This window comes from Cavia porcellus, unplaced genomic scaffold (genome assembly GCF_034190915.1).
Source record: "Cavia porcellus strain 051 isolate PalLab524CR breed Dunkin Hartley unplaced genomic scaffold, mCavPor4.1 scaffold_6, whole genome shotgun sequence".
Lineage (NCBI taxonomy): Eukaryota > Metazoa > Chordata > Mammalia > Rodentia > Caviidae > Cavia > Cavia porcellus.
The window spans coordinates 22,701,604-22,715,165 of record NW_026947489.1 but is presented as its reverse complement, the minus strand read 5'-3'; the positions used below and the strand labels follow the sequence as shown (position 1 = coordinate 22,715,165).

General features: G+C 40.6%; 1 protein-coding gene and 1 non-coding gene across 4 annotated transcripts in view; both read left to right on the top strand.

The window, feature by feature from the left end:
* Positions 1–9,688, top strand: part of Sec11a (SEC11 homolog A, signal peptidase complex subunit) — a 36,084-nt gene extending 26,396 nt beyond the window's left edge. For 2 of the 3 annotated variants that reach the window (XM_063250079.1, XM_063250077.1), the window contains 3 exons: positions 1,656–1,775; positions 7,988–8,045; positions 9,170–9,688. In XM_063250079.1, the coding sequence (XP_063106149.1) occupies positions 1,656–1,775; positions 7,988–8,045; positions 9,170–9,220 (229 nt within the window). In that variant the 3' untranslated portion in view covers positions 9,221–9,688. Of the gene's footprint in view, positions 1–1,655; positions 1,776–2,344; positions 2,383–7,987; positions 8,046–9,169 lie in introns of all 3 variants that reach the window. The other variant, XM_063250078.1, reaches the window with a different exon arrangement.
* On the top strand, positions 8,090–8,196 carry LOC111758531 (U6 spliceosomal RNA). Its single transcript, XR_002792709.1, has one exon. It is a non-coding gene; the product is annotated as a U6 spliceosomal RNA (small nuclear RNA).
* Positions 9,689–13,562: the final 3,874 nt, after the last annotated feature.

The following is a 13,562-nucleotide window of genomic DNA, read 5'->3' as shown; positions in this document are numbered from 1 at the left end:
GGGAGGCTGAGGCATGATGATCAGCTCCAAGTTTGAGACCAGCCTACGCTATAGAGTGAGACCAAGGCCAGTCTGAACTGTGTAGTGAGGCTCTGTCTCCAAAAGACTTCCCACCTCCCACAAAAAGCTATAAATAGTGACTGCTTACTATCTTGGTCTGTTCGTTTAGATTTTTGTTTTGTTTTGCTTTTTTGAGACAGGTTCTTCCTATGTATGTAGTTAAGGCTGGCCTTGAACTCATGACAGCATGACAGTCCTCCTGCTTTAGCTTCCCAAGTGATGGGATTACAGGTGTGCACCACCACATCCAGCTCTACCTTTGTGAGTTTTTGTTTCGTTAGAGACAAGGTGTTGCTAGTTCAGGCTGAGTAGAACTTACTCAAGGTGATCCTCTTGCCTCAGCCCCTTGAGTGCTTGCATCACAGTCATGCACCACCATGCCCAACATCTTGTGGAAGGGGGTTCTTTTTTTATTTAGAGATTTTCTAGTCTGAGAAGTGTAATAAAACCCCACATGTCTGTCCTCCATTCCAGTGATTAATGTGTAGCTAATTCTGCCCCATCTATACTTGCACCCCTCTTCTATATTATTTGAGTCAAATCCTAAACATTATATCATGTCATGTGTAAATATATTAGTAAATATCTAGAAAACATAATCACTAGGTTGTTAGTGTGAATAAACAGTAAATCCTTGGTATGGTTTCCAAACTTTGTTCAGATTCCCTGTTATATATTAGCTTTTTCTAACTGCCTGAATCCATATTCGAAGAGGTTTTTGAATGTAGTTGGTTGATGTGGCTTTGTAAGTTTATTTTATCTAGATAGATATTCCTTCTCCAACTTTCTTTGTTCCTTAGAATTTGTTACTTGAAGAAACTGGGTCATTCTGTGTTTTCCCAGTCTGCATTTTGAGGAGCAATCTACTGTGTTTATATATTTGTTCTTTATATTTCCAAAAAATGTCATATATGTCTTACTATAAAAATGAAGTTATATAGCATGTGCTTTGTTGTAATCTTTTCTTTATTTAAATTTAAATAATCATAGCCCAGTGTGGTTGCACACACTGGTAATTCCAGCTCTCGGGAGGTTGAGGCTACAGTTTTGTTTTTTTTTTATTATAATGTGTTGAATTTTGTGTTTTGAGACAGGGTCTCACCATGCAGTTCAAGCTGGCCTTAAATTCACTGGGTAGCCCAGGTTGGCCTCAAACTTATATAAACCTCCTACCTCATCCTCCTAAGTGCTAGGGTTATAGGTATGTGCCACCACGTCTGGCTATTGTTGGTCTTTTAATTTGCTTTTAGTCTTTATTATAAACAACACAATTAGGAACATCCTTTAGAGCTAATTAGCAAATTCTTTCAATACTAAGAGTAGTAGTAGAATATTCCAATTCCATAGGACTTTTTGTTTGTTCATTTTTTTGAGACAGTGTCTCACTATGCAGTTCAGGCTGGTTGTGAGCTCACTTTGTAGCCCAAGCTGGTATGAACTTCCAACAATCCTCCTGTCTCAGCCTTCTGAGGGCTGGGATTACTGGGGTGAGCCACCACACCTAGCTTTACTATAGGAATTTTTGCTTAACAAGAGCAAAATTTTGTCTTTCAGATTCCTTGATAACTTGAATTTTTCTTACTTACTCTTTTAAGGCAAAATGGGCATATCAAGTTTTTGACCAAAGGAGATAATAATGCTGTTGATGATCGAGGCCTCTATAAACAAGGACAACACTGGCTAGAGAAAAAAGATGTCGTGGGGAGAGCCAGGGGGTGAGTATTGAGGTGAAAAAATATGTTGAGCTTTTCCTGGGTCCTAAAATATAATCCTTGGATTGGGTCATCTGATCCTTCACAGAGTGCTTAGCGGTTTAGTCCTGGTTCCATCAAATAACCTCTGCGTTCTTTGCTTCTTTAAGCACATCTAAATCTTCAGGTCACTAGGGATAAGATGGCAAATTGAATGTGACAGTTTAAAAGTTCATTTGTTTATTTGATTCTCTCAAAAGATGTTATTGGAGCACATGCGTGTAATCGCAGCACTTAAGAGGCTGAAGCAGGAGGATCATTGCGAGTTTGCGGCCAGTTTGTACTACTAAAAAGCCAAAACCCAACAAAGATGTCATTAGGTGTCTTTCATGTGCTGTGTTGTCTGTGCTGGGCCAGGCCGTGATCACGGTCTAGAGCAGAATTAATCCTCCTTTGGGAAACCTTACTTCTAGAGATTTTTGAGTGACAGTGTTCTTCTAACTTAATTTTGTCTTGCTAATTTATTCCATACTGTTTCATTTCTAGTCTTGAAATCGATGGGGTCCAATTATATTTAAGCCTGTTTATTTCAGATTTTATCACAAGAACAGATCAGTGGAGGACAGGAATTGTAAGTTATGGTTATAAGGAAGTATAGAATTGTTACTATCTTAATGTCATTAATAGTATTAACAATAACTCGCCTTTGTTGGGGCTTACTGCATAGCGGAGACTTACTGTAAGTGCTTTATAAGTATTGCCTCATTTTAACCTCAGAACAACCCTGAGATTCCCATTCCACAGATGAGGAAACAGACACTCATTTACCTAAGATCACAGATGGCAGAAAGTAGCCAGCATCTCTGAAGCCCAGCTGTTTACTTGTCGCATCAAAATTCCTGTCCCCATGCTGGTTCTCACCATGTAGGTCCCTTGTAGCACTCTGCTGTCAGCCCCTCTGGTCCTCCTGACCTCAAGTAGACTGAATACAGAGCTAGTACACTGGTAAGCAACCTTCTACCCTGAGAAAGAAACCCTGTGACGTTGCTTAATGAGCACTGCCTTTTCTCCTACATGAGAGGTGCTCAGGTTGTGGTGAGAGAGGTTGGATTAGAACATACCATTGTGTTTCATGTCCTGCAGGGCTGGTTCTTGTGGGGTGTGTGCTTCCCTATTTCAGGGAAGCTGCATTTCTTTTTTTAAATTCGTTGTTGTTGTTGTTGTTGTTACCGTTACCGGGGATCAAATTCATGACCTTGTGCTTGCCAGGCAGGCATTTATGCCTATAAGCCAAATCTTCGGCCCTGAAACTGCATTTATGAGGACACTAGTAGAATCCAAATAAGGTTATCACTGCCTCTTAACCATTGTCTGAGGCAGGAGAATTACAAGGTGTGTTGTGTTGTGTTGTGTTGTGTTGTGTTGTGTTGTGTTTTGTGAAAGGGTGTCTATAGTTCAAGCAGTCGAACTATGTAGCCCAGATGATCCTTTTGCCTCAGCCTCCCAAGTGGTGGTGTTACAGGTGGGCACTACCACAGCCAACAAGAATCACAAGTTTGAGGCCAGTCTGGGCAAATTTGAGCCCCTGTTTTAACATTTAAAAAGGGCTGGGGTATAGCTCAAGAGTATATAGCACTTGCCTAGCACACATGAAGCTGTGGGTTCAGTTTCTTAGTACTGCAAAATTACTGCTCATCTACCTCCATAAATACTGTGAACCATTTAGTTTATGTTCTTTTAGGCTTTATGTACAGATAAAGGTGCAATAATTATTATATGCATGTTTATACATACATACATGAACATATTTATGAAGAAAGGATGGTCACACTACTTTATAACCCCTTTTCATTCTAAAAATGACTGGCATACTTACAAATCAGTGAATCTATCTCTGTAGCCTCCTGTTGCTGCCTACAGTTTGTAGTTTTGGATTTGTCATTGTTGTTTAGATTATTTTTGAGTTAGGGTGTCGTTGAGTGGCTCAAGCTGATCTTGTACTTCTGGTCTCCAGTGATCTTCCCTAGTGGTGAGGGCTACAGTGGTGTCCATTGTGCCTACCTTTTTCCGGGGTTTTAACTGTGAGCAGTGCTGTGATAAACATCCTTGATAAATACATCGTGACCCCTCTATCAAGCTTTCACAGGAAACTCCCAAGAAGTGGAAATGCTTGTGCAATATAAGCATATGTTAAGCCCTTGACAGATCTTGCCATGCTGTTTTATGTATGTTCCTAATGGTATGAGCAGGGTATCCACACATGTGAGGCTTGTTCTTAATTGTTTAATACCACTCTGCCAGCTCTGGGCCTGTGTCAGGTAGAACATGCATCATTCTATAAAAGGTTGGAGAGGCCAGACTTCCACTTAAGTAATTTATATGTGAAGGTTTGAAAAACACCATTGCTGTTTCTAAAATCCTAACTAAAATGCAGACCTTTTGGTGGCTCTTAATAAAATGTAATAGTCTCACTAAATTAAGTAACTTTCTGTGAAGTATAAAGCATCTGAAACATGAACAGCAGGTGCATAGTCTCTGAACTATAAAATTCACTTTCCATTGATTACACCACCACTCACTCATCTTGACAGATAATTTAATATATCACTGTGTTTTGTAGAAATTGTACCTGTAAAACACTAAGCCAATATTTCAAAGTCAGACTGTGCTCATACTTTGCTTTCCTGTAGGCAAGTGTGTGGAGTGTGTGGTCCTTAATTTCTCTTAGTGAGTTTTTTATTTGTATACACGAATGCTGTTGATTTTTGAGTATTGACTTTGTTTTCAACTATGAGATTAAAATTGGTTATTAAACCTAGAAATCTTTTGGTGAAGTTTTTGAGGTCTTTTATGTAGAGTATCATGTCACCCATACATTATATAGTTTAATTTCCTTTCCTGTCTTTATTCCTTTTAGATCTTTCTCTTGTCTAATTGCTCTGAAGGTTTCCAGAACTATATTGCATAAGAGTGATGATAGTGGAATCCTTGTCTTGTTCTTGATTTTAGAATGAAAGCTTTCAGTTTTTGTCTCCTTAGTATGATGTTGGCTGTTTTATTTGTCATAAATGGCTTTTATCAGATTGAAATAAAGACCATCTAATTCCAATTTTTCTGTAGAGATTTTATTATGAATGGGTGTTGGACTTTGTCAGGTGCCTTCTCTGTATCTATTGAAATGCTCATGTGGTTTTTGTCCTTCGCTCTGTTAATATTATTGTAGCTTGGCATAACTGATGCCATCTTGTACTCTGTATTTGACTTGTGCCCTGTGTTTGATCCAGAAGAGTGAAAAATTATAGAGTTCAAGTCCCATAAGAAAAGCAAATAAGCTGCACTCACAAGAAAAAAAATTAACCTGCTCAACAAAGAAGCAGGATACAAGTGTCAACCAAAATTAATGTAAGATTTTAGCTAAATTGTTTCCAACAAGATGTCTTGCTTTTCGGTTTTCTGCTTTAAAAATACTGTAACCCTCCAGTTCAGGGCCACTTGGTCTGACTCTGAAACAAGAGTCTACGCAGGTGGTCACTGAGTACAGCTAATAAAATCCCAAAATTTGTCAGTTTGGCTGCTTGGATTCCTATAGTGATTACGAACCCACTTTAATGTAATTGACTTGTATGTTGAACCATCCCTGCATCCCTGGGATGCATTCTACTTGGTCATAGTATATAATCTTCTTGATGATTTGGTGTATTCTGTTTGCCAGTATCTTACTAAGGACTTTAGTACCTGTGTTCATTAGGGAACTTGGCCTTGTATCAGTCAAGGTTTACTAGAGAAACAGATATAACACAAAATATACAAATATATAAGAAATTAGAAGATTGGCTTGCCATGGTCAGCTACAGAGTCGAATGAGGAAGCATGCAGAGGGTGGGTATCTGCGTACTGGAGGCTGAAGTGACCCGCCCAAGGTGTGGAGCTCACTGCAGTGTGTCCCTGGGGAGTCTGTATCAGGAGGCTGATTGGTCTGCGGCAGAATGCTGAAGCTTCCCAGGCGGAAGCCAGTCTATGCCAGAAGCCAGGAAACTAAAGAGTTTGAAAACTAATAGCATTAGGTTCTCTCTAAATTTCTTGTAGAATTTAACAGTGAATCCATCAGGGTCTGGGCTTTTTTTTGGCATTAAGACTTTAAGTACACTTTCAATTTCATTGACTTGATACTGGATTATTCAGAATTTTTGTATCTTCTTGGTAAAGCTTTGGTAATTCATATGTATTTAAGGATCTGTCCATTTCTTCTGGGTTTTCCATTTTATCAAAATGCAGTTTCTCAAAGTAAGTATTGATCTTCTGGATTTCTGCAGGATCTGTGGTGATTTCACCCTTTTTGTTCCTAATTGCATGGATTTGCATCTTTTCTTTCCTTTTTTGATAAAGTTCATCAAGGGTTTGTCAGTTTTATTAATCTTTTAAAGAACTAATTCTGCTTCGTTGATTCTTTGTATTGTTTCCTTAGTTTCCATTGCATTAATTTCTGTTCTGATCTTTATAATTTCCTCCCTCATATGAGCTTAGGGCTTGACTTGCTCTTTCTCTGGAAACTTGAGGTTTACCAGTAGCTTGTTAGAGATCACTGTAGTTTTCTGATACGGAAATTCACCATTATAAATTTCTCTCACAAGACTGCTTCAGCTGCATCTCAAAAGTTCCAGTATGTTGTATTGTTATTGTTTAATTGTAGAAACTAATTTCTTTAGTTTCATTTGTGATCCATTGGTTGTTCATGGGAGTGTTATTTAACTTCCATGTGTTTATGAAGTTCTTGTGGTTTCTTTTGCCACTGATTTCCAATGTCATTCGAAAATGCACTGTGGTCTGATAATATGCATGGGATAATTGCAGTTCCTCTGCATTTTCTGAAGCATATTCTATGTGCTAATAAGTGGTCTACTTTGGAAAACATCCTATATGTAGCTGAAAACAGTGTGTATTCTTGATGCAGAATGGAACACTCTGTAGACATGTACTAAGTGCATTTGTTCAGAAGCTTGGTTTAATTCTGATAATTCTTTGTCAATTTTTTGTCATTTGATCTATTTGTTTTTATTTATTTTTTTTTTCATTTGATCTATTTGTGACAGTAGGGTATTGAGGTCCTCTTACAATTGCATTAGCGCTTATTTGATTTTTCATGTCCATTAATACTTGTTTTATACAGTTGGTTGTACTGGCATTTGATGCATACATATTTATGATTATTTTCTCTTCCTCTTGGGTTGTTCCCTTTACAAAGCTATAGCAACCTTTTTTATCTCTTAGTCAGTGGCTTGAAATCCACTTTATCTGCAAAAAGAATAGCTACCCCTGCTTTTTTCTAGGTTCCTGTTGCATGAAGTATTATTTTCCATTCTTTGACTTTTCAGTCTGTGAATTTTTTTTCACAGAATTAAATGTGTTTCTTTTATGCAGCATATTGTTGGATCTTCCTTTTCTCTTGGTTGGTTGTTTTTTGGTTTTGGGGTGTTTTGTTTTATTTTGTTTTCTGAGACAGGATCTTGCTGTGTAGTTCAGGCTGACCTTGAACTCACTGTGTAGCCCAGGCTGGCCTCTAATTTGAATTTGTGGTGATCCTCCTGAGGTCTGGGATTACAGGCATGTGCCACCACACCTGGCTCAGGTCTTGCTTCTTGGTTTTTCCACTGACAGGTGATTTTTGCCTAGCTTGGGGGTCAAGAAGGGGGAAAAAAGCTAACATAAAAAAGGTGTGACAGGCTGAGACTACGTAAGTGATTAAAACTGTTCTAGAAGAGTTTCAGGGGTAAAGGCCCAAACCATATTACAGATGATTGAGAAACAAAGATAGTGAAATCCAAGTCTGTATGAGAGCTTTTACACTCACTCACTTTTCTGACCATTTAACATAAAGTACCTGTTCAGGCTGTTTACCTGTCTCCCCACATAGATTGACATGTCTTGAAGGTCCTGAGGACATGCCCAGTCTCTGGCAGTGTCTCGGACCGCAGAGGTCTGAGACCCAGATCTGCAGTGATTCACCTACTCAGCAGCTGTGTGCTATGGGTCTGATCATCTGTTTCCTCATCTGTACAGTGGTGAACTCCTAACTCCCCTTCACTGGCTATGGAAAGGAGCAAATTGGATAATACATAGAAATAGGATTTGTGAACTGAAAATTAGTTGTCTGTAGAAAAAGATATTGATAATGTTTAGTAAATGATAACAGTTGTTTTACTTGGGAAAGTCTGTGATCAGTTTTTTATTTGTTTTAGATTTGTTCCTTACATTGGAATCGTGACGATTCTTATGAATGACTACCCTAAATTTAAGGTGAGAGCTTGTACTTTGTGTCTCATTAAAGGTGTGATCTTGGGGTGCTCGCTTCAACAGCACATATACTAAAATTTGAGTGATACAGAGAAGATTCGCATGGCCCCTGCACAAGGATGACACGCAAATTCATGAAGTGTTCCATATTAAAAAAAAAAAAAAATAGCAAAAAAAAAGATGTGATCTTGGGCTAAGGCGTAGCTCAGTGGTAGAGCATGTGTCCCCCCGGAAGTGAACTTTTGCTTAGTATTTTAAAGTGTTAAATTAATTGTATTTAAAATAAAAATGAATAACTAGATAACTTAGTAACTAATCATGGTTACAAAAGCCAGTTTATTAAATAATTATGAGGACTTAACAGATTTTAAAAGCTTCCTTAGGAGGTGAGGGTATAGCACTTACCTGGCACATGTAAGCCCCTGGGTTTGATTCCCCAGCACTGAAAAAAAAACACACACACAAAGTCATGTATGTGGTCTAATCATCGATACTCAGGAGAGTGAGATAGAAGCACTGCATGTTTAAGGCCAATTTGAGAAATTTAGTGAGATCCTGTTACTTTAAAAAAAAAAAAAAAAAAAAAAAAAGCCAGGCGTGGGATTAGGATTTGTGCTGATAACCCGAGTACTCTGGAGGCTGAGAAAGGATCACCACAAGTTTGAGAGCAGCCTGAATTATATAGCAAGACCCTGTCTCAGAGCAAAACAGAAAAATACAATTTTTTTTTTTTTGGCACTGGTTGGCATTAGTTTGTTTCCACACCAGAACCTGTGGGAGGGCACATGTGCACTGTGAAGTGCACTGGAGGGAACTTTCAGTCACAGGGTTTCGTATGCTGTCATTGTCAACACTTTTACATTTTTGTACATTGGCAAATTTTGTTTTTGTGAACTGTATCAGGTGACAAACATGACCATGGCTATCCTTTCCACAATCATGAAACAAATTAAGTTTGTGAACTGAGGTTCCACTGAACCAAAATAATGATAATTTTAAAAAATAAAAAGCGTTTGATATATAGCTACCTGAGTTTAATCCCCAGGAAAGAAAAGAAGTGGGGAGAGAAAGGAGAAAAGAAAAGAAAAAAGGCTTCTCTGACTTGCTGTTCTGTGTTTCTGTTCTAGTATGCAGTCCTTTTTTTGCTGGGTTTATTTGTGCTGGTCCATCGTGAGTAAGAAGCCTGCCTCGCTGTTCCTGGGAAGATGCTATGCTTTTTGTTACTGAGCATTCGGAGTGGATACTGGTCTGTGATTGGCAGAGTGGAGGACACACACGTTGGCGTTTCTTGGTGGCACTGGTTGGCATTAGTTTGTTTCCACACCAGAATCTGTGTGGGCGGGCACATGTGCACTGTGAAGTGCACTGGAGGGAACTTTCAGCCACAGGGTTTCATATGTTGTCATTGTCAACACTTTCACATTTTTGTACATCAGTGACTTTTTATATTAAAAGGTTGAGCCAAAGCCCCCAGTGTTTGTATTTTGAAGCCAAGCTTCACTTCTAAAGTGCCTACAGAGTCCTGAATATGCATCTGTGCATGAGCTCAGACATGCCCTTCCTCCTTATAATGGGAAAGGTGCAGATGAGGTAATCTTTAAGTTTTAACCTTTCAGAATTTTAAATAAAAGACTTTGCACATTTGACCCCATCCCTGAATTGTGTTTTTCGGAAAACTGAGTTGCTTTCCTTGCCTGGTTCTTGGTACACTTGAGGAAGGGAGACATGAAGACTTCTGTGGGAACAGAGCTGCAGCTCAGGTGATTGCCCTAATGCAAACATGTTGTCTGCTTTGTTTTTGTGAAGTAAGTGTATCGATTGATATTGATATGAAATCTCATTAGTCATAAAATTGAATCTTCACTGGAACAGCTAGTGTTCCTGAGGGGTTCAGAAAATCTCACTCATCTGTAAAACCGCACAGTCCTCTTAGCATGGACATTCCCTGCCCTCTCTGCCCAGCCTGTGTGAGCATCTACAGCCAGCAAATGGCTGGAGGCAGGCTTTCTGCCTGAACCTGGCTTGCTTTGCCCCAGTGCAGACCCAAGGAAGGCAGAACTAGTACCCACTGTGTGTTTTCTTATACTATTGCAGCCTTCAGGGAAATAGGAATAGGGAAAGCCACTATGGTTTCTGCTCTTAATTCTGACCTTCCCCTTGTGTTAATGTGAAAGCTCAGAGTGATCAAGTTTTCTGTGCTGGGACACTGATGAAATGAGAATAGAGACCTCTTAGCCACCCCTGTGGAGAACAGCACAGCCTCAGCAATGCCAGGCTAGCCTCCAAACTGGCCATGGGTACATAATGGTCTCAGGAGCATGAAACCTAGCAAAGCACTGCTCGGTGCCTCCCACATCTCTGAGGCTTGTGTAGTACTTGCATTTCCTCAAGAGCTGGAAGCTCTCCATCAGCTCCGTGTGGAAGGGCAGGATATCAGCTGCTACCTTCTGTTCTAGTCACCAGTGAAGGCCAGGTCAGCTGTCCCAACACTGTGTTGGGGGAGACCTTGTGTGCGTTACTGGTCAGAGTCACACATAAAGTTCCTGTGTGATCCCAGCCTGCCTGTGTATAAAGGACCTTAGGTCTCCATCTGTGCATACTCTCCTTAGAGCCCAACTGGAGGAAAGCAATATTTTTTGGTGTAGTTTCACACTTCATTTTTCTTCTTTTACTCAGCAACCTGAGAGTTCAACTCAAGTAATATACAAACATACACATGAAAAAAAAAAAAATGTCACAGCTGTCTAGTGTGCTGGCACAGGCCTGTAAACCCAGCACACAGGAGGTGAGGCAAGAGGATCTCAGCCAGCTTGAACTACATAGTGAAAACCTGTTTCAGGAACAAAACAGCCAGGCATGGTGGAACAATCCTATAATCCTACCACTCAGAGGCTGAGGCAGGAGGATCACTGCAAGATCAAGGCCAGCCTGGGAAACAAAGTGAGTTCAAGACCATTCTGAAGTACATAGTGAAACCCTGTCTCAAAAAATAAGGACAATAAATAAATAAATAAGACAAGAGAAACAATGGTTCTACTACTGAGTCTCCTGTTACAGTGGGTAGGCGTGACCTCTAGGTGCCTGTGGAATGTAAGCCCCTCCAGTACAAGCCTTTTACAGGTACTGTGCTCATTCATCCCATGAAGCAGTGTTAAATGTCAGTATAATCGGGGGATTTAGCTCAGCGGCATAAGCGCCTGCCTTGCAAGCAGGCAGTCGTGAGTTCGATCCCTGGTACCGATAAAAATGAAAAAGACAAAAAAAAAAAAAAAAAATGTCAGTATAATCATGCTTTAGGACCAGAGGCAGTAACTTGGGTGAGCACTGTTGAGCTGCTATTCTGGACGATCATTAAAATGATTTGTACTTTCCTGTCAGTAGTAAGTACATTGTCTATGTCTTGCCAAGATGAATCTGACAACCTCACCTCTCAAAGGTTCCATCTAGGCAGCATATACCTTTGCAAATTTAAAAATGCTAATCCTGGGTTTTTTGTCTGTGTGCCTTAGGTCCTTCCTATATTTCTTATCAATGGGAAACGCATTGGCATTTGGCACTTTTCTTAGGGAGTCAGATTTCTCAGAGAGCTTGGGCTTTGTGCTTTTATTTTGGTATTAAGTACTTGCATGTTTTGGGGTATCTGTACACGTTTTTAACAAGACAGCCAACCTGGTAGGAGCAGAGGGGGCTCGCGGCCTGTGTGGACAGCCTCTTCGTGCCGTGTCTTCACATTGAGCCTCCGAGATGAGCTTACTGCCCAGTTGCCTCCCCACATGCATGCGGCCTCCTGGATGCACTTGGAGCTCCATCACTTGCTCCCTTGCTACAGCTGCAAAGCTTAGCTGTCAAGCAACAAATAGGACCCTTCATCCACCGAGAAAGTCTGTGCAGAAAGGCTGCTGTGTCACCCGTGTCACACTGGCGGAGGAACTGGAATGTGCAGGGCATTCCCTCTCAGCTGTTCCTCCCTTTGCTGACCCACACCATCCTGGCTGTGCTCTCTCATTGGCAGCCTGGAGTCCCTGCTCCTTCACCTGCTAACACTCTCACCCATTAAGTAGACATTCATCAAGCATCCATGTGTCCCATTGTCAGCTAGGCCCTGGGGATACCAAGATGCCTAAGGCAAGGCCCTCCTACTCCAACAGGAACTGTGTTCTTGTTTGTTTGAGGCTGGGTCCCAACTATGTATCGCAGGCTGGCCTCAAACTGCTGTGTTCTGGGATTAGGGGCATGTGCCACCACAACAGGCCAAGAACACTAAGTGTAAACAGATGCTCCATATGGGCTCATAAGTATAGGAAGAGAAAAATAAAAATGCAAACAATTCTCCAGAAGTATTTCTTCCTTGTTTGTTTTGTTTGTTTTTGTTTTTTGAGGCCAGGTCTTACTGTGCAGTCCAAGCTAGCCTTACTGGCAGTCCTCCTGCCTCAGCCTTCTGAGTGTTGGGATTAGAGGCATGTACTACCACATTCTCAGCTCAATTGCTCGTTCTCTCTCCCCTTTCCCCCTCATTTTTTTTTTTCTTCTCTTTCTTTGTCTCCCCCACCTGTCTCTCATTTTCACCAGTGCTGGGGATTAAACCCAGGACATCACTTCCTTGTGCAACGCCTCCACTTTTTGATTAATCTTTCTGTGTGTACAGTGTTTCCTGCTTGGGAGGCTCTGTACATTTTTATGCTTCTGGAGCATTGTCCTCTGTAGGGCAGAGGGAAGCCTATCTCCTTACTGGCACTGGGACAAGCCCAGCCACCAGGATTCATCCTGGTAGATCCTCTAGTCCTTGTCACAATGCTTTGCTTGTTTTAGATTTTTTGGTTTGTTTGTTTTAGATTTATTTTTACACTGCCTTTTTTCATAAAGATATAGTTATGGGCTATAGTTATGGGATAAAATATGGGCTTTTTTTTTTTTATCAGTACCCGGGATCGAACTCACGACTGCCTGCTTGCAAGACAGGTACTTATGCCACTGAGCTAAATCCCCAGCTCCAAAATATGACTTTTTGTTTGTTTGCTTGTTTAGGGGGAGGTTGGAGATCTTGAGATCAGGTGTCACTGTGTAGTTCTGGCTGGCACTGAACTATGTTGCCCAGGCTGTCCTGAAACAAAGCAATCCTCCTGCCTCAGCCTTCTGAGTGCTGGGATTACAGATGTGTACCACCATACCTGGCTAAATATGAAATAGCTGATGGGCTGAGGGTTGAAATAAGTGTAAGAAAAGAAAAGGATAAAGTCAGAGATGAGATTAGTCCTGCTGGAGATTATAGCGTTAGCTCTCATCTCCTTGGCAGCTAATGCAATGATGGAAAGATAGAATGAAAGGAAGTCCTGTGGTAGGATCAAGGAGGTTCGAGACCACACTGGAATTGTGCAATAACCCTGTATTAATTAGCCTAGTGATTTTTATGGAGCTACAAAAGGCTCACAGTATGTAAGTATAGTTTAGCAGTTTCTGTAAAAAAAACAAAACAGCTTCATCTAATCAGCTGAGAACCTTCAGCTGTTCCTGCAAAACAGT